Source organism: Gymnoscopelus braueri (assembly GCF_963280865.1).
Source record: "Gymnoscopelus braueri genome assembly, chromosome: 11".
In the NCBI taxonomy this organism is placed as follows: domain Eukaryota; kingdom Metazoa; phylum Chordata; class Actinopteri; order Myctophiformes; family Myctophidae; genus Gymnoscopelus; species Gymnoscopelus braueri.
This window is the reverse complement of record NC_137613.1, coordinates 31,484,383-31,506,663: the sequence shown is the minus strand read 5'-3', so window position 1 is coordinate 31,506,663 and position 22,281 is coordinate 31,484,383. Positions and strand designations below refer to the sequence as shown.

Here is a 22,281-nt window from a genome sequence, read left to right as displayed (position 1 = left end):
ATGAAAATAAATGTTTGATCTCAGCATTCTGTTTGCTGGTCTTGTGCGCAGATTGGTCTTCCTTTGTTGATACTGTTTGAAATTTGAATCCTAATTCTCTTGCAACAAAGAGAGGGAATGAAAATGTCAGTGTAAATGTCTGTAGTAGTGTACCGTACCACCTAGTGGCCGTGAAAGTCTCAGGTGGGTCATTGAATATACTGTAGGATGTGGAAGTGATATGACTCATTTTGCAGTTAGACAGGATGGAGTTAACATCACTCTGCATGCTGCTAGGTGAGTACTAGAGTTATAATACAGTCATAACATATTAATCACAGATAGGCTTTTTTTTCGATGTTGCACTTTTTGGTTAGAATGAGTTGAATTAGAACACATTTTTTTAAACAAAATGTCAATCAGTCAAAATGTTTTATATTCACATTTTGTTTTACGTTAAAGGAGTAGGTCACCCAAAAAATACATATTATCTATCAATTACACACCCCATGAAGCCTTGAATGCATGGAGATATTTTCTTTTTACTCATACCTAAGCCAATAATTTGATGACCGGCAGAAAGATGCTAATGTCTCCGGTAGGAGACTCAAAGAGTCTCCATAGAGTCTCCTACCAGAGACGGTCATCCAATTATCGACAAAAACAAAGAAATCTCCATGAAGTCAAGGCTTCATGGGGTGATAGAAAATAAGTCATTTTTTTGGGTGAACAACTCCTTTAAGTGAAATGCCCAGATGAAAAGCAGGTAACAAAAAGACTGAAACCGTAACAGTAAAACAGTCACATAAGATATCAAATAAGGAGAATATTACTTAATGTTTAAGGAGAAAAATGTTATGAAGCTATGTTGGGGTTTGTTTACTGATGTTCAATAAATACTTCGTCCATTTTACACTCTAAGAACTGCCGTCTTTCTTTCTTTCTTTCTCTTTCTTTCTTTCTTTCTCTGTAAACCCCTCTGTCTCTCTCTCCCCTGTCTATCTGTATCTCCACTCTCTTCCTCCCTCTATCTCCCCCTCTCTCTCTCTTACTTATTACTAGTACTAGTACCCTTGTATTATAAGTTATAACCTTTATTGCCAACTTGTATTACATTTTTGACATTGTTAGTACAGTCTGGTGCCAATATTATTTCATTACACATACATGTATGATCATGTGATGATGAATAAAACCCCTTTAATCTCTTTCTCCCTCTCTGCTCTCTCTTTGTCTCTCAATCTCTCCCCCTTTCCTCTCTCTTTATGTCTGTCTCTCTCTCTCTCTCCCCCCCCCCCCCTTCTCTCTCCCATGCAAATGGCTCTCATCCCTGTCTCTCTTTTGCTGTCTATTTCCCTCTCTGTCTGTCTGTCCGTCCGTCCATCCTTCTCCAGCCTCTCTCAGAATCAGTCCTGGCAGATTGCAGTTCTTTAAATATGAGTCTGTGTCTCTGAGCTGTGAGGAGGAGCAGCAGGAGAGGAACACTTCTTCTACTGGGTGGGGGGTGAGTAGGCGTATCTCCAGGAAGAGGGGGAAGAAGGATGACCTGAACATCTGTGCCACTGGATGGGGAGGAGGTCCCTCCTGTCTCATTGGAACTGTCTACCCGTCAGACAGCGGATCATACTGGTGTGAGTGTGGAGAGAGGAGGAGCCACGCTGTTAACCTCACTGTCACTGGTGAGGATGGATGATTTATACATAGATTCATATTAAGAGCAACAATCACAAAAGAACAGTTTATGTTTATCTGTCTCCCAGAGAACAGGAAGAAGTTAAATAAATCTAATCAGTGATCTCACAAACAAAAAACTATTTATCAGTTGACCGATCGATCGTACTTCAGTGATGATCAAAACTCAAACAAAGCATGTGTTTTTTGTGTTGAGTTGGTTGGTACTGTTGTGGTTTTGTTTTGTTGAAGCATCCTGTCATCAATTCCTGTGTCACAGGGCACTGAGTAACAGTTGCATCTAGTTGAATTATTTCGTTGACAGAAGCAGGAAGCTTACAAATCAATAAATGATTAATAATGATGAATATTTACACAAGCACATGAAATTGTAAGGATGGAAAATATAAGGAAAATGTTGACTTTATAGATTCCCTGCAAACACACACACACACACACACACACACACACACACACACACACACACACACACACACACACACACACACACACACACACACACACACACACACACACACACACACACACACACACACACACACACACAATTCTATATGCTGCTATTTCTGCTTATTCTTTCCCCAGAAGGTAATGTGATCCTGGAGAGTCCTGTACTTCCTGTGGCAGAAGAAACTGATGTCACTCTGCACTGCTGGTACAAAGACAAGACAACTGGTAAAACATCCTCTGACCTCCCAGCTGATTTCTATAAAGATGGATCCCTCATCAGGACTGAGTCTACAGGACAGATGATCGTCCACAATGTTTCCGCATCTGATGAAGGTCACTACAAGTGTAACATCCCTGACCTTGGAGAGTCCCCAGATAGCTGGATGGGCGTGAGAGGTGAGATTAAATGTACATGTACTGTATGCTCTACAGTGGGTGAATATTTAACATAATCTTACAGCTGTGTATGAGGCTTTTGTATTTTAAATTGTATAATCGTCCTTATTTATTTTTCTTTCAGTACAGTACATCTAATACAATATAACTCTACAGTCACACCTCATAGCTTCTTAATGTTACGAACAGGTCAATTACAAAGTCTTTGTTGATGTGTTTTGACTTGTCAACCAGTAAGAGATGGTGTCTTTCTCTCTGCAGTTCTAGTTGCAGCTTCAACTACTCTGCCTCCATCTGCACACCCCATCATGTCAAAGACCAGACTGGTCGTTCATCTATTGGTGTTCATTCCTTACCTGGTGTCAACCGCCCTGGTGGTATCCATATACATAGACAGAGCTAGAGGTGAGAGAAACATGTAATCCAAACACACAACTTAATAGCTGTGTCCATCGTACTGGTATTCGCCTACAGACACAGGATAAATACAGTAATTACGAAAATGATAAAACTAAACTCAAGCTTTACTTGTTTCCAAAACAGTTTTACTGATGAAATGACTAATGAAGTGTCTACAGTTATAGCCATGAGTATGCTGTAGCTGATATTATGAATGACTATCACACAGACAACTGTCTGATGGGTAGATGTGTGTACTGAACTCATGTTCAAGGCATTGACGGACTGTCTCACTCACTTATACACACACACACACACACACACACACACACACACACACACACACACACACACACACACACACACACACACACACACACACACACACACACACACACACACACACACAGTGTGGACATGCCCAAGTTCAGCAGTGTGACCATGTGGAATCACACAAGATTAAGCCCTTGCTATTGCTTACCTACATGTATAAGGTTGATGATCTGTAATTGTATTACATTGTATATCATGTAATAATGTCAGGATTTTAAATACTTAAACTGTAAATGTATTGAGATTGAGACTGTAATGTTGTGTTGACCTTGGTAGTGATGTGTGAAATATTAGCATTGTTTTCTTTGAATTGAAAGTACAGGAAGGAAGCTATACAGAACATTCATGTGTGTGTGTGTGTGTGTGTGTGTGTGTGTGTGTGTGTGTGTGTGTGTGTGTGTGTGTGTGTGTGTGTGTGTGTGTGTGTGTGTTTTAGGCTTGTTTGTGGTTGGAAAAACTTGTTTTCATTCAGGAAACTGCAATCTGACATGGGCATGTGTACAGTATGGTGCTGTGGGTGATGGTTGTGGGTGTGTGTTGGTGTGTGTGGTTGTGTGTGGGTGTGGGTGTGTGTGGGTGTGTGTTTTCATTGTTCTTCTATTTTTAATCCTTACAATTTCACATCTGTACAGATGCACTTGTGGAAGCATTCATTATTAATCATTAACTATCTTGACTTTTCTAGTTCTTCATGATGTAAATAGTATATTAATAAATATTTTTAATTGATTTGTGAGATTCTTGCTTCTGTCAATGAAAGACATTCATTGCATGTACAAGGAGAATTATAATTGTTATCTATCCATCAATCTATCTATCCATATATTTTAGGATATTTTAGTTTTAGTTTGAAGAGGAACTAAAACCAGACGTAACCTTTACTCAGATGAAGACAGGAAATGTTGACAGGATGCTGTCACAAAACCACAACACTACAGAACAACAGTATGACACTAACTCAACACACAAAACACATCAAATCTAGTTTTGAAAATGACTGGAGGACGATTTATCGGTCAATTGATAAATAGATAGATAAAATGCAGCAAATTTGCTTCAGATGGTTGTTTGACATTGGCATTGATTTGTTTCTTTAACTTCTTCCTGTTCTCTGAGAGACAGACATAAACTGTTGTTGCGGTTCTTACATTTCATCATGTCCTGTATGTGGTCAATAAATGGTCTCTCAGTCTTTCTCCTTAAAACATTTTGGCCCATGACTAGTAAATGAATAGGCCTACCAGCCACTTGTGTCAGCTAGGTAGCCCTCTCTAGATGTTTTATTCTAAAAGTTCTAGCTATGTGGTTAACCGAGTCTACTTTACCAGGTTTTATAGGTTTCAGTTTCAAGTTTCAAACTTATTAGAAAACATCATTGCATAACAGTATGAATTATGATGTGTATTACAGATTCAAGAGGACTGCTCTAAGAAAACATTTAAGAAAATAAATCATCAAACATCAAAACACATCAGACAATAAAACAGTTTTTATTACTTCTGGTAAAGCTTGTATGCTCTTGGGAGGAACAACGTCTGGTGCCTTTGTGTGTGACTCACAGGTTGTGTGCGTGTCCTCCCATTTTGTAAATTGTTGCGATTTATGTTTGTAGACAGACTCTGGATCATTGGACTAATCCCTTCTCTCAGTAGTCGATTTAATTATTTTTTGAGTGGCCTCCTCTCTCACCTCCAGAGTAGGGAAGGAGTAAGTGTCCCAATGATGCGGCAGCACCTTCTCTGCGTTTTGGGAGGCCGGCCCAAACAGGTGAAACATATTGTAGTACTGGGCTGATGAAGGTCACGTACATCTGTGTCAACACAAAAAAATACAATAAAATGCCATAAAAATACAGTTGTGGTTAAGATCACCTCTACCAGGTAACCAGCCACCTTTTATAGGTCTGCTTGTGTTGTTAGATTGGCTACACCTCCTCCACAGTGCCTCTGGCTTGGCTGGTCGCTCCAATGAACACAATTGGCCATACTGTAGTTGCTACTGTGTTCATTTAACCTGGTGGTCCCGGGACCCCACGTTGACGACCACTGGTCTAGTGTACATTCACTGGCCATTCAGAGAGACTAACTGTATACCATCAGTTCTGGTTCTCATTGGCTCTGTCCAGCCAATCACAAGGCTCTCAGTTTTGCACACCTGATGCCTGTGTAGTATCTATACAACCATCGTAGGCTGCCCAGAAGTGCATATTTGGACAACGGTTTGCGCTAGTGTATGTCTCTGTTACGTCATGCCTAAGGCCCTATATAATGACATCAGCAGTGAACACAAACAATATTCGCAAACAAACACGGCCTCAGTGGCAGTTGAGTTTGACCCAACAACGACACTAAGCACATAGAAAATGTTCAAGAACACAGATCAAGGTAAATACTTGTCTCTCCTTTACAGCATCGACCAGAGACCTCTATCTCTATGGGATAAAAAGAAAGGGATCGGTCAAATCAAGAAAGCCCAAGACAAAGAAATCCAGTCAGCAGTCATGGAACTAACTGCAGAGGGGACTAACGTCATTACCACATATATAACGTGTCCCGCAGACCCCCGGAAGACCCTGGGCATCACACATCCCTTTCTCGTCATGGTTATGAAGAACCTCAAGGAGGATTTCACCTTCGAAGTCCAGGTATTGGACGATAAAAATGTCCCTCGTCGGTTTCGGGCAAGCAGCTATCACTGCAAGGTGCAGCTTAAGCCGTTCACCTGCACCTTTCCCATGAGATTGGACGACGACTGGAACCAGATCGTGGTCAACCTGCAGGACTTCACCGAGAGGGCGTACGGAACCAACTACGCGGAAACGCTCCGCGTGCAGATCCACGCCAACTGCCACCTATGGAGGGTGTATTTCTCGGACAGAATGTACTCGGAGGACGAGCTTCCAGCAGAGTTCAAGCTCTATCTGCCCGAACAGTTCAAGGCCGACGTAGCCTCCCAAATCCCAGAAGACTCGGAAGAGGTCGCCGATGTGACCCCCATCCACTTCTGACACCAGATTACTCCAATTCACTGTTTCTCAACGTTTTGGTCCGTGGACCGGCAGCAGTCCCAATGGGCCCTTACAGGTCTGTAACTCTTGAGAGTATACAAACAGAACCAAATGGACCCATACGTTTGTACACTCTCAAGAGTTAAATTAACGCTGAGGATTTTACAGTGTAGTAAATGTGGGTTCCAGTATAGTTTAGTTCAGTGGTTCTCAACCTCTTTAATTTGATTAGTTTGATATATACATTAAACCACGCACCCCCATTTGATACCAATTTTATCTCAATCTACACTGTGAGTGTTAATTAAGGGTCCAGTTGGACCCCTTGCTGGTCCCCGGACCTGACGTTGAGAACCAGTGCTCCAATTTCTGGACCTGACACAAAGATTCAAAGTCTAGTCAAGAGAGAATGGAGGTCTCCAGGAGAAGAAGCAGCAGCCAGAGGGGTTGTGTACATCCAGTGTCATTAGACCTGAGGAAGATGAAGACGACATCTCAGAATATGAGTAAATATTTCTATAGGTGTGTATGGAGACTCACCTGCGAGAGTCAGTCCACACTCTGGTCTTCACTTGTCAGATCGCCGTATAGACCGTGGAAAACCAAGTGGCTGCTTTGAGAGTTGTCACACATTTGTCTCCCAGGTCTAGACCAGGTATCTTGGTGGGTGGGAAGACCAATACTGGCCTGTTTGACCCAGGTCCAACAACGTCAGTGTGCCCTGTGTGAAAATATTAATGCGAAAATATTTATTTTGTTTAATTTTTATTGCCAATATTTAATGAGTCATATGGGATAGAATGGTCCTTGGGTCTTTTTGACACTACTTCCAAAAGGTTATGTCTGGAAGGTAGCAAAGCTTAAATATTTTTTGTTACATATGGGACCAGTATTGTAATTATTTGTGAGAATTGCTGTAATTTAGTTTTACTCGCTTAATCTGTTGTGCATAAAAACGATGATCCAGGAGTGAGGGAGGAAAAATCAAAGAAATTATCAGAACCAAAGAGATTGTGTTCCATTAACTTTCCACCTCACCCCCTAGCACTCTTTCCTTGTATACCTTTGTTGTCACCTGATTGATAGATGCCATACTATGCAGATATGCAGGTTACTACTACATAGCATCTGTTTAGACAGATGCTAGGTTTGATGTTTACCGTAAGTCCTAGTTTCTTTGAAGCACTCAATTGTTTTATTTGCACTGTACTTAGTAAGTGACCATACTCACACTTGTAATAAGTCACTCTGGATAAGGGCTTCTGCTAAATGCCTAAATTGTTAATTGTTTATATAAAATACACCCAGTTCTTGTTGGCTCTCAGAAAGGCTAGCTGTATACAAGAGGGTCTTTCTGTCAGTCTTTCTCACAAACCACACTGCCACTCGAGTAGACTAACGTAAAACCTCACTATACTTTTTGAAATACTTTAACATTATAATGGAAGTCAATGGGCATAAATGACGTACAGTATATGATGATGTCATCGACACTTGATGTTTGACTGTCTAGTATAACATCGGAATCCACTAGCGTTAAAGCATAGTCATGCCCAAGGCCTGTAACTTCTGACAGCCTCTTTCAGAGTCAAGCCATCTATAAGAGGGTCATGAAGCACATGAAGCCACACTGTTGTGTCTAAGCAGTTGTATTAGAATAAACTAGAATTAATCTATATTATGTTTTTGTTGCCTGTTTATATGTTTTGTTTGTGGGGACTACGGTTGAAAATAAGAATCTCTGCTAAATCTGGTGTATTTACATTATTGTTCATTAATATACACCCTCCCATCCCATCTAAATAAACAAATATATAAAGTACTGTAAGTAAAGAATGGCCTAGGCTATGGCCAAAAGTGAGCTGAAATGTCTTTTATACTGTATAGATGATTTAGATTCTAAATCATCTATATAGTATAAAATACATTTTATGTAATCTTCTACATTTTTAGATTTATTTGGCAATATTTTACACCATCAGTTCTGACTCACATTTAATTAGTTTATTGCAACGGGATGATGTCTGCCTACAGTATATGTTAACAAAGTAAGAAAAGTTGAAAGTTAAATTTTCTTTGCATGATGATTAAATAAATGCTGCATGAAGAAGAATAAATAAAGACAATTTACAATTCCAAATAACAAAAAAAATATTAGGGCTGCCTTAGTATACAGTATCGGCCAGTGTCCAAATTTCAAGGTACACAATAATAGCCAATCTACAAGATCGGTCAAATTTCTTTTTCACACTGCCAGTATGCCACAGAACTACCTCTACGCAATGTTTCACTTTAATTTTAAATGGATCGGGCTGAAACATTGCCCAAATTTGGAGTCATAGTAGCTACAGAATTACTGTCATGCATCATAAATATGTCAGATGACTGATGTCATAGAAGAAGTCACAGGCTGGTCACATAAAGTCTGAGATCCACATCGGAGCCACACTGTTCCCATGTGGATCTTGAGATCCACATGATTTGACTTTTCTCCTGAAACTCCATGGAGGACATTAGATGTCTTAAACATAATCAAAAATAAATCTCAGATATCACACTGGCAGAAAAAGGGCAAGGATATTTCACAGATTACAGAGATACAAGCTTTCTGCCCTACATTGATGCAGTCAAAGGACACACTTGTTAGCTCTAGCCCTTGTTGTTCACCTCCATCTCCCACTTCTCCAGAAAACCCTGCAGGTTCAAGTTGAACGTATCGATTCCCTTCAACGACAGGTGTACCCCGTCGGGACGATACAGATCCCTGTCGGACCCGCACCGGATGTTGTCATGGGCCAGAGTGGTCCCGCCCAGCTCCTTGATGATGCTGTGCATGCGACCGTTCACTGTGGTTCTGACCAGCTCCACCTCGTGGGTGTTGGACGAGTGATCCCACACCATGCGGGGCAGGATGTCGGACCACACCAGCAGACACTGTGGGAAGATGCTCCGTATGAAGGTCAGGTCATTCTTCATAGAAGCCAGGAGAAATGTGGGGCTGTTGGTGCTCATGTTGTTTCCCCCCAGGTGAATGATCAGCACGTCGGGGTTGGGCCATTTCACCTTCAGTTGGCGGAGCAGGGGCAGGAGCTGGGTCCAGGTCATGCCCGGTTTGCTCTTCCACCAGATGGCCACGTCTTTGGGGTCTATGCCCAGCTCCATACCCACCTCTGGGGCCAGGGACCTAGCTCTGACTTGAGCCCAGTACACAAGCAAGTGGCCACAGACCCACACATTCTTGGGTTTGCTGCTCAGAGGTTTTCCTAGAGGGGACGTTGACAGGAGTTACCAAGCCTATTGGAGCCTCCTGTAACCATCTGCTGGCATGGTCCAAGACAGCAGTTCTTAACTGGTTTCAAACTGGGAGCCAAAGTTTGTTGTGTCTTTTAAGTCAGGGCCCGTTATGGTAAACACAAAATACATTGTAGTTTTTATAAGTGGTTTAGTGGAGTCTGTGACGACGCATCGAATTCTGTGACCGCTCTTATGGCCGCACAGGGTCATGATACCGTGTCATTTGACGAAATGGTTGTGTGATGAAATATATTGTATTTATTAGTTATTGTTTATAGTTGTTTTCTGCTTCTGTATGGCTACATTTGTATTGCATCTTGTCATTGTAAGGTTTTTGTTATCTGCCTAGGGACTATGGATGTAAATTAGCATTCTTGCTAATTCCAGCATATTTACATCTTATATTTTTATAATGATGTTTGTAACGTGCTCTGTCCCTATCAAATAAACAAAAAATAAGTAAATAAAGTATAAATTAAATTTCATTCTAACTAAGTATTGGCCTCCCAAATCCCATTAACTGAAACCTTTACATCTAATCTTTCAGACCTTCCTATTTCTAATTTAGGTTACTTTTCTAGATTGTTCATCACATCAGTATGTTTACCTGGTGGGATAATGTTGCCATCCTTGTTATCTCCTTCTTTCTCTTTTTTCTTGCACCTCAGCTTTTCCTTGTTCTGCTGCTCCCTCTTCTCCTGTAAACGCTGGAAACACTGTAAAGGCTGGAAAAACACACACACACACACACACACACACACACACACACACACACACACACACACACACACACACACACACACACACACACACACACACACACACACACACACACACACACACACACACACACACACACACACACACACACACACACACACACACAGCCACATTGGTCTACAGCAGGGGTGGGCAACTTTGATGATGGAGAAGGCCACTATATTTCCACTCTCACGCCAGAGGGCCACATTGCATATACTGTACAGAAACCTCTTATCTCTGTATTTTAACTTATTTTTCGTAATTAATGCTCTACTTCATCATTCTATGTCACACAAAAGTAGCAAAAATAGCTGATCTACAAGCCCAAAACATCGTAGTACGATGCGTTGAGCTTGTAGATCTGCTATTTTTGCTATTTCTTTAATGGAATCCTGAACAGTAACATTTCTATTTAATTTCAAATGCATTTAGTTATACTGTACTTATGTTAACTTTATGAACTTGAATACAAATACATTGGACATAAAAAAAGACAATAACATTTTAATACTAGTCATTAAGCTACTAATATAGACTGAAGTAATTAAAGTGGGTCATGTTTGGAATTGTAACAGCTGAAATCAATAATATATCAGTATTCCGATATTAACCTGCGGGCCACATTAAGTGAAGGTGGGGGCCATTTATGGTCTACAGTGTTTTGGTTTAACTTTCATACATTACAACGTGCTTCACATAAAAGTAAAATGAAGTTAAAATGGTCACATTAGACGTACAGTACTATGACAAGTTGGGGCAAAATCGGATCATGCATCACCCGGTTGACCTTGTTTGACCTTGGCACTTCCCTGTTGTGTAGATTTTCAACGCTTCCCGGCTACTGGAATGCGGAAGTGCCGTTCTCACTCACAACTCGTAATAGGTTGATGTGTACGCTAAAAACATTAAAACAAGGCAGGCACGCTCTCAGATGCAGACTTGAGCCCTGTTAGGCGCCCCCGAGCAAGGCGTCATCCAAGTGAGTGGCAGTGTAAAGTCTGCATCTGCCGACTGTTGCATGGTCAAATCCTGTCCCAACTCGTCACCTGTTTGACGCAAGGGGTGTGAGAATGTGTTGCTCTGGTCACCTCTTATCACAATAATTATCAACGGGGACCAATTTAGGGCATATAACATAGAAAAGTACAGTAGCAAAAGTATGAGTCCGTAGGGATGGAGTTGAGAGTTTCTGGTCTAGACCCTTGGTAATGAACGAGTTGAATTTACACAATAGACTGACCAAAGACTAAAATGACAAGCACAATTGCAAAAAACAGAGGAGGCATTAATATCCACAAAGTAATAAGAGCAAACAACATAAGCACACTTTTGTTGTGTTTTCATTTAAAACAGTCTGCAACCCAAATTTCTTTTGGACGACGCTAAAATGCTGAATTAATTGAAAGTCCTACCTTTCCTTTCTGTTTGGTCTTGATGTCATCTTCACTGTTTGCTGAGCCCTCCAGAGTGGAGGTCGACCCCGATTCTGCTGGTAAGCTGAAACAAACTCTTTTGGTTGGTTCACGGGGCAGCAGGTCGTGGTCAGGGATCTTGGGACTTGTGCTGTCAAAGAACGGTATGCCAAAGTATGTCATTTGGCTAGCAGATGACTGACTGGCAGTCAGGTGATGGGGAGGGCTGAGAGGTCTGAGGGAGAGGCTTCTAGGGGGAGACTGCGGTGGCGGAGGTTCAGTACAGATGGAGGAGGAGGATGTGGGGACAGACGACTGTCTAGCTTGAGGAGGAAGAGCAGGCTGAGGAGGAGGGGGTGAGGGATCTTGGAGCAGCTCGGAAGGAGGTGGATCGTACGGACTGTCACAATGCCGGTCTTCGTAGGTATTGTCATAAACATTGTACGGTTTGGTGTTAGGGCAGCTGGCATGGGGGTGGTCGCTACTGGGGCGGTCGGCACGGGGACAATCACCATGGTAGCAGGTGTCACTGTTTCCTGAGGCCTGTAGACTGGAGGTCGACGCTGACTCTGCTGGTGAATTGAACCTAACTCTTTTGGTTTGTTCACAGGGCAGCAGGTGGTGGTCAGGCCGATAGCTGGTGTCAAAGTTAGAACTGTCGGACCGAGTGTGACGGACCTGCTTGTATTCAGGCAGTCGTCCATGGCTGTAGGCAATGCTGGTACTACTTGGGCATGGCTCTGCTGCCCTGGGGTCTATGGGCTCCACCAGCTCATCCTCCATCAGTACCCCATGCTTTGGTTCCTCCCTGCTCCTCTTGCTTCTATTGCTCCCCTTAGCAGTGTGAGGCGAGCTGTGATTGGCATAGCAGTGTCAGTTGAGTAGTTACATGCATCGTTAAGTCCATTTCCACTGCTATATGTCTTTTATTTTGTTCATTTTTGATATTTTTACTAGTATGCTTGTTCCTATTTTAAATATAACTGCAATTTGTGGGTAGTTTGTTATAATTTCACCCATACTTTTACACCTGAAAACTTGTGAAGTGAAAGAGAATGCATACTGCAGCTTCTTGCATTTTGTGGTAAGAATCAGCTGTGTTGGGTTGGATATTTGGCTGATGAGATTGCCAGGCTAAATCTATTTGTACAATTAAGTTTTAGCAACTCACCCAGCATCTCCAGAGTCCTTGGAATCAGGCTCATTAGTCAGCTTGATGGTCACCTTTAACGACACATAAGAAACATTTTAATGTAATATTCATTATTTAAAAAGCATGTTTTACTTGCCGCTAATTAATATATTATCATATGATACCACCCAGCTCTATCATTAAATTGTTCAATTAAAAACGTATAAGTGATGATGATGATTATGTTATGTTGCCTCATATGATGATGTTACGTTGCCTCATTATGTAAAACCTCACACCTCACAGGACTCAAACGGTGGTTTGTTAGGGGGCGGGATGTTGATGTCAGAAGGCTGCAACCCCCATATCTCTGTGGCATACTGAGAGATGGTCCGATCACTGGAGAACTTCCCCGAACCTGCAATGTTCCTGATCACCATGCGGGTCCATTCATTGGGGTCCTGGTGAGGACAGACACCGTATTTTGGGCAGTTAACTCATTAAGTCTCCATTTAGAACTGTTTGTCCTTTGTGAACTTCCTTGTTTCACTTGGCGATAATTGTTCTGAATATCACTGTTGTGTTTCCTGTCTTTTTGTCATCATATATGAGGTTTATTCCTTGTTTTTTAATGTAATACATTTTTCAAATCGTCCTTCTGGTGGTGCAATAACAGGCCGCTTCATGTTTTGGCCTATAACTCTTGAACCGTAGGTCGTACATAAAAAAAATCATGATCTCCCCAGGAAGATCATGATGCTTATAGCTAATTAGTGCCTCACTTTTAAAGGAATAAGCTAACTCTTTAGGTTGTTATACAGGAAGAGTAATATTCAAGTTATGTGTTAATTATTATTATGAATCGGGTATTCATGACACAAACAACAGCTTAAAATTTTATATTTTCAGCCTAATTAATGCCCCCCCCACACACACACACCAAAAAAAGGCTCCCTGTGTGGTGTGTATGGTCCTTTAATCTCAAGGTGACCTTGAGATCAAATGGAGATGATTCCTAAACGTTTCCCAGTCAGATACCTTGTACAGCTCACTGACTTTCTCCTGGCTGTGGATGTAAGCCTCGTAGTCAGCGAACACTTTGGAACTGCAGAGAAGAACAGAGCACACGCACACAAGTGTGCATATTTTATACACAAGTGTATTTTTTCATTAAATTTTTCATCTACTGACTAGGCTAGTATTTGCTATTGTAGCAACATTTCCCCCAATGGGCATCAATGAAGATCATTTTTATTCTAACACCCAGAGTTCCTTGCTGCGGCCCCTCCATCCCGTTCCTACCTGTCGTGGTTCATTAGCATGTCGACGAGGTCTTGAAAGACATTCGGCTGTGAGGGACTGAAGTATCCGCTCTGAATCTGATCTATGACCTGCCTCAGCTCTGGGAGACGATCATAGTACTCTCTGCCATTGTACCTGGACACACATGCATGCACACACGCACACACGCACACACGCACACGCGCGCGCGCGCACACACGCACACACACACACACACACACACACACACACACACACACACACACACATACACACACACACACACACACACACACACACACACACACACACACACACACACACACACACACACACACACACACACCTTCATTATGACATTAGCAAATCATTGCTGCTTCATTCACAAACTACACACTTACAGTAGTAACTTGTTAAACATAGCCGCAGTCACACTGTTATTCTTCAGTATGAGACCTCAATGCTCTTCTTTGTTCCATTTTATAAAATGAAAGAGCACTGACAATTTTATACCTTTTTATTTATTCATTATATATATATATATATTTTTACCATATTCTATTGTCATTTTATTGTCTAAATGACATCACATACAGTAGATTAATCAAACAGGCTAATTGACCCATTAATCAATTATGCAATTTGCCTGAAAGCAGATGAATCTTCTCACCCCTTTTGGTCCATCTCGTCCACGTCCATCACCTTCATACCGAAGATGAAGAGGTTCTCCTCTCCAACTTCTTCTGCCATCTCTACGTTGGCTCCATCCATGGTGCCGATGGTCAGAGCTCCATTCAGCATGAACTTCATGTTCCCTGTTCCAGAGGCCTCTGTACCAGCCAAGAAGATCTGCTCAGACAGGTCTGCTGCAGGGATCACTGGAAGCAAACAGCCAGTGGTGGAAGAAGTACTGAGATGTTTTAATTCCACAATGTGGTTACAAGTAAAAGCCTGGTATTCAAAGTGTAGTTGAGTAAAAGTACAAAAGTATTGGCATCAAAACTTACTTAAAGTAGAAAAAAGTAATATTGCTCATTACACAGAATGTCCCATTTCACAAGTTTTCAAAATCTATACAAATCTTTTGAAAATAGCAGATCTACAAGCTCGAGCTTGTAGATCGGCTATTTTCATTTAGCCGAAGTATATAGGGCTGAAGTGGTTAATGCATGTTTTCTAATAATACAAATTTACAAAGTAACTAATATCTCAAGATTTAAAATAATTGTAGTGGAGTAAAAAGTACAATATTTGCCTCTGAGATGTAGTGGAGTAGAAGCAAAATTCCTCAAAATTGTACTTAAGTAAATTTCCACCACTACAAACAGCATACATTCTGGGTTAATACAGACCTACAATAACACACACATAACACATGGAGACTGGGGTTCGATCCCCAGTCTGGTGGCATAGTTAAACTTATGCGATCAAACGAATACTAATTGAGGGCAGTACAGCTCTCATATCCTCTCATCCACTGATCTGAGTACCTTTCTCAGCCAGAGACACCCTGTAGTTGTGCAGGTGGATGACCTTCAGTCTGTTTCCCACTGCAGGGTCGTTGTTCACCACCTCACCCACTGATGTGATCAACTTAATGATCATCTTGGCCATGTGGCAGCCTTGGGACACCTAGTGGATCAGAGGAGAATTTACAATCACAGGTAGTTCATTTCATTTAATTTCAAACCTTTATTTATTCTCAAAAGACATTGAGGTTACCCTCATTTGCAGTGTCGTCGAGATACATCACAGTACAATTTCATTTTCATTTTCACATCAATATTCACATCAAAAACAAGACAGAACAGAAACAAAATAAAACAACCTTTCCCTATCGTGTGATACAACATAGATTAAAAGCAATTGCAGATACTTGTGGGTAGTGGTGGTGGAGGTGGTGATAGTAGTAGTAGTAGTAGTAGTAGTAGTAATTTGTTTTTTAAGTTTAATTGTACCTTTCCACCAATTAGGACTGTCCTGGGCACAAATTGCTTGCTGGGATCTTTCTTGATGCCTGAAAAAAAAAAAAAAACACAAAACACAAAACAATGGAAGCATTATTACTTATTAGGGGCAGCTCTGCTGTGCTGCCCGGCCCTCTTGTATTTTCCATTTTTCTTCTTCTGCAAGGAAATCTGCCTTCCGAATCCCATACATGATTATAAACACAACTTTGCACATAGGTCAAGTCCTATGCCACACTTCCTCAACTGGCATTGTGGGCTAATAGTCCTGGTGGTGCTACAGCAACCATCTAAGTTTAAAAACTTTGAAAATTCATATAAAATCTGAGTCGTATGCTACCACTGTGTATGTATGTGAGAAGAAATGTCCAGATGCTTTGAGCTGGCAGGAATTATGAAGTCAGGTTCATTTAGCTTTATATCTAGTAGATTTTATGCACAGTTTGTCCTGAGGAGTTTCTGTAGCCCAGTAGTTTTACTGTGGTGTATTTTACATTGTGTTGCGGTTTCCATCTCCCTCTAGTGGTTGGAACATGCTTTATGCAGCTCGGTGCAAACCCTGTTGATTGTGTAAGTCTCTGTGTGAAGTTACCTCTGCCTTACTTTTTCTCCAGGCAGCTCAACATGATCATGACAGGTGACTGTGAGTTCAACTCCCAAGTGATACAGATTGAACCTAGTCAAGCATTTTACTATGTGAATTAGAGATACATGACTTCAAGGTCTATCATTAACAAGGGAACCAGGAGACCTGGTACTGCCAGACCCCTAGTGGTTGAAATCTGAATGGCCGGACTTCGCATGACGTGTGTGCAGAGGAAAAGAGGGACAGACCGACCAACTGACCGACCGACCGACAAAGCCTCATGTAGGCCGACCTCCTGGGTCTGGCAAAAAGATCGATACATTAGGTCTGGACAGTTCTGTTGACATACCGACCCTCTTGTAATTCTCATTTTCCTTTCTCCTACTTAGAGTAGAACCTAGATGTACAGACATGATGCCTTGCTCCAGAGCACAGTGTCATTCTTACGGTTGTACAGGGTGATGACGTGCAGACAGTTGAGCAGCTGTCTCTTGTGCTTGTGGATCCTCTTCACCTGAACATCAAAGATAGACTTTGGATTTATCTTCACCTGGTACATTTCCTTCAGATACCCTGCAAACATCCGCTTGTTCTCCTGGTAACATAAAACAATACAATAGAAGAAAACAGAGCAGAATAGAAATGTTATAGTAAAGCTTAATTTCTATTCCGTCGCACAACGGGTCGTCGTTCTTGACGTTCCATCACACAACAAGATGTAACAGCTTGTGTCTAACTTAGGGTACGGTCACACATGCACGAATGCAGGGGAGTGGCCAAAGCCTGCTGATGCAAAATCCACATCAAAGTTCATCAAAGTTTAACTCCAAGGCACGTAATGTGATTTATCATGGCCACCGGAAGCTCTGCCCTTTCGCTCGCATAGAATGGTAGTGAACGGAAGGTGAATATTTAATTTGTGCATGTGTCGACTGCACCTGTATTACCCCACTCCGGTGAGACCAAAATAAAGTCTTCAAAAGGGACCTGCAGTGTGCAAACTTTTATTTTTCTTTGATGATTGTTGTTTGAAGTTCAGCATCTGCCTTTAAATGGTATGCGGATGTGCGCGACCTCCGTTGATCGGAGTCGTGACCATACTCTTACGCATAACTATCATTGCACACATGGACAGACAGAAGGACAAATAATATAGACAGACAGATGAGACCTGTTTAACTTTGGCCACATCTCTGATGAAAGCATCGTCATCGATGAAGTCTAGCAGCTTCTTCAGATGGGACATGTCTGTCAGGAAGTCCTGTCCAATTTTCTACAACACAAACAAATGCATACCATGGAAGGGAAAAAAGGGAAGAGAAAACTTTCACTCAACTGCTCACAGTAGACTATGCATCACCGAACAGGCTAGGACAGCCTCAGACAATGTCCAAGCCCCAGGGCCCATAATGACTTAATATGGCCCTGATAGTAGCAGTAGTAGTAGTGGTAGTACTAGTAGTACTAGTACTAAGTAGTACCTCAGCTATGATAGCAGCCAATCCAGGGTTACAGAGCAGTAACCATTGTCGAGGTGTAATACCATTGGTTTTATTCTGAAACTTCTCCGGTTCAACCTCATAGAAGTCCTTAAAACTTGAACACAAACACAAAACAGATACATAGATATCACATACTGCACAGTACATACATATACATAAAATATACTGTATAAAGATTATGGCATTCATCAATCATCATTACCCCAGTTTATCCAACCAAGAGCAGGCTTCTCAGCCTGGCTGTTATATACGGGTAATGCTGGGTGATCATTTGTTTATCACAAGCAGCATAGCCTGCCAGCCACACTTACGCACTCACGCACGCACGCACGCACGCACCACACACACACACACACACACACACACACACACACACACACACACACACACACACACACACACACACACACACACACGCACACTCTACTCACATAGTGTTCTTCACCATGGCAGAGTGTGTGTGAGCCACTCCATTGACAGCGTGCGATCCGACCACACTCAGGTGAGCCATGTTGATCCATTTAGGATGTCCGTCCTCCACCAGAGACATCCTCCTCAGACGCTCTGCATCTCCTGGGAACATGGACGTGATTTTCTGAGGACGAACGAATCACCGTCAGGACAGAGCTGCTTCAGACAGTCAAGATCAGAATTATTTTCATTTCAAATACCGTAGGGAGCATTTGGTTCCATACTATTCAGAGTTGGCAGAAAAAGTCACTGTCCTTAGATGAGTGAGAGCATACTGATATTGGTCTTACATCCAGGTGTCTCTGGTTGATCTCATAGATGATGCTCAGGTGTCTGGGGAGGAGTCTCTCTAACATGCATACGGGCCAACGCTCCAGAGCCTCATCAAAGACAGTGTGGCTGGTGTACGCGCACGTTCGCACCGTGATGTCCCATGCCTGGACACACACACACACACACACACACACACACACACACACACACACACACACACACACACACACACACACACACACACACACACACACACACACACTTCTCAAATTCTACTATACTTGTGGGAATAAGTATAAGTAATCGCAAGAATAGTAATACAACTACGCAAACACACACCCACACACCCACACACCCACCCACACACACACACACACACACACACACACACACACACACACACACACACACACACACACACACACACACACACACACACACACACACACACACACACACACACACACACACACACACACACACACACACACACACACCTTGTCCCAGTCCAGCTTCTCAATGTCCAGTAGAATTCTCATCAGTTCAGGAATAGCTAGAGCTGGGTGTGTATCATTTAGCTGGATAGCCACCTAGGACATGAAAGGAAGTACACATTACCACCACAGAAGAAAACCATGGCCAGCTGTATCAATAAACATTATGTTGGCATTTTACAATTAATACATGTATTGATACAATTCAGTGGTTCTCAAACTTTTCAATTTCAAGGACACCCATAACTCTGAGAGTGTACTCATGGAATGGACCCGGGTTCCATGTGTACACTCTCAGACCAGTAAGGGTCCGTTTGGAACCCCCTCAAAGAACCCTGTGGGTCCCTCGACCCCACTTTGAGAACCTCTGGATTTATTCATCATTAGGTCCATGTGACCCCTAGTGTGACCTTGTCAGGGAAGGTGTCAAACGAGGTCCTGACACTGACAGCGCCCCTGCAGCCGGACTTGGAGGATTTGAACTTGCGGACGATGTCCTGCAGAGAGGCTGCCACCAAGAAGTACTTCTGCTTCAAACGCAAAACCTCCGCCTCAAATAACTGAACACACACACACGCGCACACACACACACACACACACGCACGCACACACACACACACACACACACACACACACACACACACACACACACACACACACACACACACACACACACACACACACACACACACACACACACACACACACAGGCTCTCATTGTCTAACTCCCTGATGTAATTTCACATCCAATTTCAATTTCACATCGTGTGTGTGTGTGTGTGTGTGTGTGTGTGTGTGTGTGTGTGTGTGTGTGTGTGTGTGTGTGTGTGTGTGTGTGTGTGTGCGTGTGCGTGCATGTGGGTGTGGGTGTGGGTGTGTGCGTGCAAGTGTGTTTCTGTGTGACACAGATAATGACACTTTGACAAGGTCACACACACGCACACACACACACACACACACACACACACACACACACACACACACACACACACACACACACACACACACACACACACACACACACACACACAGTTTGTTAACTCACATTGTCGTTGGGGTACAGGACTCCAGAGATGTTCTCAGCCAAGTTGTGATCTAAAATAGCTTCAATGTATTCTCTAATGTTAACTACTGTAGACAAAACATGTAACACACACACACACACACACACACACACACACACACACACACACACACACACACACACACACACACACACACACACACACACACACACACACACACACACACACAGAGTAACAACATTAAGTTCAAATGTTAACTAGAAAATATATGTATTTATTACTACAACTCTATTTGTATTCTGTCCATTGTCACTATATGAAAATCAATAAACATTGTAAAAGAACAAGACAACAGACAGAAACACAGTAAAGCATAACTTAGCTTAACCTGGCCAACCTACAAGCTCACAACGTGTCACGGTCACGAATGTGACTCGTTGTGAACTTGTACTGTAGGTCTGATATTTGAATGGGTTTTAAGTCTTTAACATACAATTGAAGTCATTAGGAGCTTTGGCAGACCACATTCTCATGGTGTTCACTGTGTTGTTCTTGTATCCAGGGACTGGAGTGTCATACGGAATTGCTAAGACCACCTGACACACACACACACACACACGCACATGCACACGCACACGAGACACAAGCATAGGGAGGCAGACAGGCAATTACTGATAGACAGTTTCAGTAATAGGAATGCAGGACTGTCTGCAGACTCACTGCCCAGTCTGAAAATGTTATTTAAATAGATATAGTGTTTGCTTGTCCACAAATCCTAAGACCGTTATTTAGGTAGCATTAGACTAGATAGCATCATGTTTAATGTTTACCTGGCACCCTGGTTACTTGGTAGCACTTAATTGTTCTATTTGCATTCTATGAACATGACCCTTATTTTGCTCTCGTTTGTTGACTATATGGTCCTTGCCATTTACTCTGTTTTGTTGTATCGTTTGTTATATGTCACATTTGCATGCCGTGCGTGCGTGCATGTGTGACCTGTGTGTCCATCCATTGGATTCCGTGCTCAGTGTGTTGCACGTGGCCGTAGAAGTGCACAGGCACCATGTGTTCGGGCCGCTCCTTCTCCCACGGGTTGCCACAGTGCAGCCAATCAGCTGCCTCTTCCACCTGGGAGCGGAAAAGAAGGTGGAATGTCAAACCTCTTCAAGAACTCTCTCCTTTCAACTGTACTTCATTCTGTTTGTTTATGTCCTAAAGTAGTCGTTCTAAAAGTGTGGTCCGGGGACTCCCAGGGGTCCCCAGCTAAATTATTTAATATAGCATCCAAATCAGTTTAACCACTTTAACCTTATACCGTACATCGGCTATTTGAAAATACTGTAGGTGATCTACAAGCTCACAACGTGTCGTGATGCGACGTGTTGTGAGCTTGTAGATCTGCTATTTGCCCCCCAAAAATTTACACATTTTTAACAACAGAAATCTTGTATGGGTCACAAAATATTTTCAGATGGGGGTCCACGGCCAAATACAGTTCATATTATTTGGGGGGTCCTTCACATGAAAAGGTTTGAAAACCACTGATCTATTATTCATGTCCTAAATGTTGACTAACATTTCTCTGTGTGTGTGTGTGTGTGTGTGTGTGTGTGTGTGTGTGTGTGTGTGTGTGTGTGTGTGTGTGTGTGTGTGTGTGTGTGTGTGTGTGTGTGTGTGTGTGTGTGTGTGTGTGTGTGTGTGTGTGTGTGTGCATATGCATGTGTCTGTGAGTGTTTACCTGCAATCCGTTATTGATTCTCTGGCTGAAGATTCCAAACTCATATCTGACCCCGTAACCGTAGGCTGCCAGGCCCAGCGTTGCC

At 42.3% G+C, this 22,281-nt stretch overlaps 3 protein-coding genes across 3 annotated transcripts in view; 2 read left to right on the top strand and 1 right to left on the bottom strand.

The window, feature by feature from the left end:
• Nucleotides 1-242: 242 nt before the first annotated feature.
• LOC308095752 (uncharacterized protein) lies at nt 243-3,978 on the top strand. The gene is made up of 4 exons (XM_080442794.1): nt 243-276; nt 1,374-1,658; nt 2,257-2,517; nt 2,779-3,978. The coding sequence occupies exons 1-4, from the start codon at nt 246-248 to the stop codon at nt 2,937-2,939; spliced, it is 738 nt and encodes a 245-aa protein (XP_080298920.1). The 5' UTR covers nt 243-245; the 3' UTR covers nt 2,940-3,978.
• Nucleotides 3,979-5,611: 1,633 nt separating this feature from the next.
• Nucleotides 5,612-6,256, top strand: LOC308095583 (cilia- and flagella-associated protein 20-like; the record flags this gene model as incomplete). The annotated part of the gene is made up of 1 exon (XM_080442634.1): nt 5,612-6,256. One exon carries the CDS (start codon nt 5,612-5,614, stop codon nt 6,254-6,256), a length of 645 nt encoding a protein of 214 aa, XP_080298760.1.
• Nucleotides 6,257-8,905: 2,649 nt separating this feature from the next.
• LOC308095582 (glycogen phosphorylase, muscle form-like) overlaps nt 8,906-22,281 on the bottom strand; it is a gene marked incomplete at both ends in the record, with an annotated part of 16,309 nt that continues 2,933 nt past the window's right edge. The window contains 21 exons of the mRNA XM_080442633.1: nt 8,906-9,519; nt 10,158-10,248; nt 11,725-12,577; nt 12,896-12,948; nt 13,156-13,317; nt 13,895-13,961; nt 14,159-14,293; nt 14,808-15,015; nt 15,628-15,769; nt 16,096-16,154; nt 17,138-17,285; nt 17,862-17,963; nt 18,172-18,286; nt 18,624-18,787; nt 18,954-19,100; nt 19,434-19,526; nt 19,841-19,990; nt 20,476-20,561; nt 20,949-21,051; nt 21,455-21,586; nt 22,197-22,281. The exon at nt 22,197-22,281 is cut by the window's right edge and continues 19 nt beyond it. Coding sequence (XP_080298759.1) covers nt 8,906-9,519; nt 10,158-10,248; nt 11,725-12,577; nt 12,896-12,948; nt 13,156-13,317; nt 13,895-13,961; nt 14,159-14,293; nt 14,808-15,015; nt 15,628-15,769; nt 16,096-16,154; nt 17,138-17,285; nt 17,862-17,963; nt 18,172-18,286; nt 18,624-18,787; nt 18,954-19,100; nt 19,434-19,526; nt 19,841-19,990; nt 20,476-20,561; nt 20,949-21,051; nt 21,455-21,586; nt 22,197-22,281 — 3,709 coding nt within the window. The remainder of the gene's footprint in view (nt 9,520-10,157; nt 10,249-11,724; nt 12,578-12,895; nt 12,949-13,155; nt 13,318-13,894; nt 13,962-14,158; nt 14,294-14,807; nt 15,016-15,627; nt 15,770-16,095; nt 16,155-17,137; nt 17,286-17,861; nt 17,964-18,171; nt 18,287-18,623; nt 18,788-18,953; nt 19,101-19,433; nt 19,527-19,840; nt 19,991-20,475; nt 20,562-20,948; nt 21,052-21,454; nt 21,587-22,196) is intronic.